Source organism: Plectropomus leopardus, unplaced genomic scaffold (genome assembly GCF_008729295.1).
Source record: "Plectropomus leopardus isolate mb unplaced genomic scaffold, YSFRI_Pleo_2.0 unplaced_scaffold19751, whole genome shotgun sequence".
NCBI lineage: Eukaryota > Metazoa > Chordata > Actinopteri > Perciformes > Serranidae > Plectropomus > Plectropomus leopardus.
Window position 1 is genome coordinate 1 of NW_024621331.1, and position 1,962 is coordinate 1,962.

Below are 1,962 nucleotides of genomic sequence, written 5' to 3' on the forward strand. Positions count from 1 at the left end.
ATATATATATATATATATATCTTAAAAAACTGGATAAGGTGTAAACATGCAACAGTATCTTGGCGTATTTTGGAGTACTCCAGCCAGCATGGTGGGCTTAGCCAGGTTTCTGGATAGGTTGTGTACATGTTCAAACACAAACAGGACACACAAAAACCAGATCATAAACAGGTTATTAATATGTAAACACACTGAATGTTGTCACAAATTGAGCAGTGAGTGTTTGAGGTCTGCCAAGCTGCGGCTAAAACAACTACTCTAACTGTTGATGGGGCTGGTTATGAGTGACACTCAACCAGCCTGTGTTTCTGTCTTGTGTCATTGTGTGTTGTGTGTGGCCTTGTTCCCTTCCAGGTCCGAGCGAGGCGGAGGGTTTCCAACTGGAGATGAGCGGCCTGCTCTCAGAGCTCGCCTGTCCATACTCTGTCCTCACCAGCGGAGACATCACCCAGAGGTTCCTAAAGAGGACCGACTGTCTGCTGCTCCTTAGTAAGATCACAGCTCAGTGCAACATCTCAGTTTAAAAACCAACCTGAAATCTGTTATTGAGGAAAGCATTGTTTCCCACAGAATTAGCATCTGTGTGTGATGGGAACTGATGACAAATTTGGGCACTATTGTAGGTCTGTGAATGTAGCACAGGTGGAATTCATCATGGCTTTTTTTTTTCAATCCATCACCATGTTTAATACTAAATTCCATAAGGATTGGCCATGTCAGAACCTTGCAATCATATCCCTTTTCAGGGCTGAATGCAGGTCAGGTTTGTTGTAACTGTACTTTAAGGTCACAAAGTTGGGATCAACTCATCATAGCTGTACCCAACCTCCACCTGAGCAGATGTGTAATCAGATATATCTAAAAAAACACCTGAGTAGACCAACTTCTGTTAGAAATTAAACTTTTCTTGTGATTCAAATGTAAGCAGTCCTCTTTTTCTCCCAGCTTTCCTGGTGTCAGAGCTGGAGGCATCAAGGATGATCCGGGTTCATAAGCCGGAAAAGAAAAGCCAAGAGTCAGGCAGCCCCATGTTCCAGGAGCTGAAGGGCATCTGCATGGCTCTGGGCATGTCCAAGCCTCCAGCCAACATCACCATGTTCCAGTTCTTCAGTGGAATTGAGAAGAAGGTCAGTTTGTCTGCTGCCACACAGACATCATGTACTCTGACAAGAAAATCTCAACAGGGACCTTACTTTCCTTGTGCTGCTGTTAAACGCCTTTCACACGTATTTCAACCTTTAAATCCTGAGCAAATTGGTGCAATTTCTTTCAAAAACATAGGGAAAAAGGCAACAGATAACCTGGTGAGAAATATTGAACAAATTGCAAGAAACTGGTAGATTTAGACATTTAAAAAATAAATGAATAAAAGCTGGGGCAAAATGTCTAGAGGAAAAAAACAAAACAAAACAGGGAAATACTATATTCATAAGACCTTTTCCATGTCGTGCCCCCTTTTAAACTTTAAACCTGCACTTCAAGTTGCTTGACAATAGTTACACAAAAACACAACCTGGACAATCTCAGAGCAATAAGACTGTAATGTTTTCCCTACAGTAAATCTGTGGATTGTTTGAATAAACAGCTGCAAACACCTGCACTTTTTTTTTAATGAAGCTGAAAACACATGGCTGTCACTACAGCAGCACATCATATTATATGTGCCAAGTGCCGCCCCAGCATCTAATTATTTATTTATTTATTTTTACAGTGTAAGATTAACTTGACAGTGCAAATTCATAAACAAATTCATCATCAAACTGTATAAGTGGCAGTTTAGCCAACTTGGCTGATTTTTTGAAACTGTGTTCACCTGATACGAGGTGTCGTGCTGCAGTGAATCAACAGGAGACCACACGCAGTTATTTTAGGGATGCATGATAAAATCAGCATCGGCAGATATTGGCTTTAAAATAAAATATCAGAACCGGCCAAAATGCTTATTTCTGCCAATATCACAAA

General features: G+C 40.9%; 1 protein-coding gene across 1 annotated transcript; it reads left to right on the forward strand.

The window, feature by feature from the left end:
* Nucleotides 1-285: 285 nt before the first annotated feature.
* On the forward strand, nucleotides 286-1,127 carry LOC121965366 (protein FAM98A-like; the record flags this gene model as incomplete). The annotated part of the gene is made up of 2 exons (XM_042515518.1): nucleotides 286-489; nucleotides 946-1,127. Coding segments are annotated over 2 exons (386 nt in total), but the record flags the coding sequence as incomplete, so codon positions are not given.
* Between the last annotated feature and the right edge of the window lie 835 nt (nucleotides 1,128-1,962).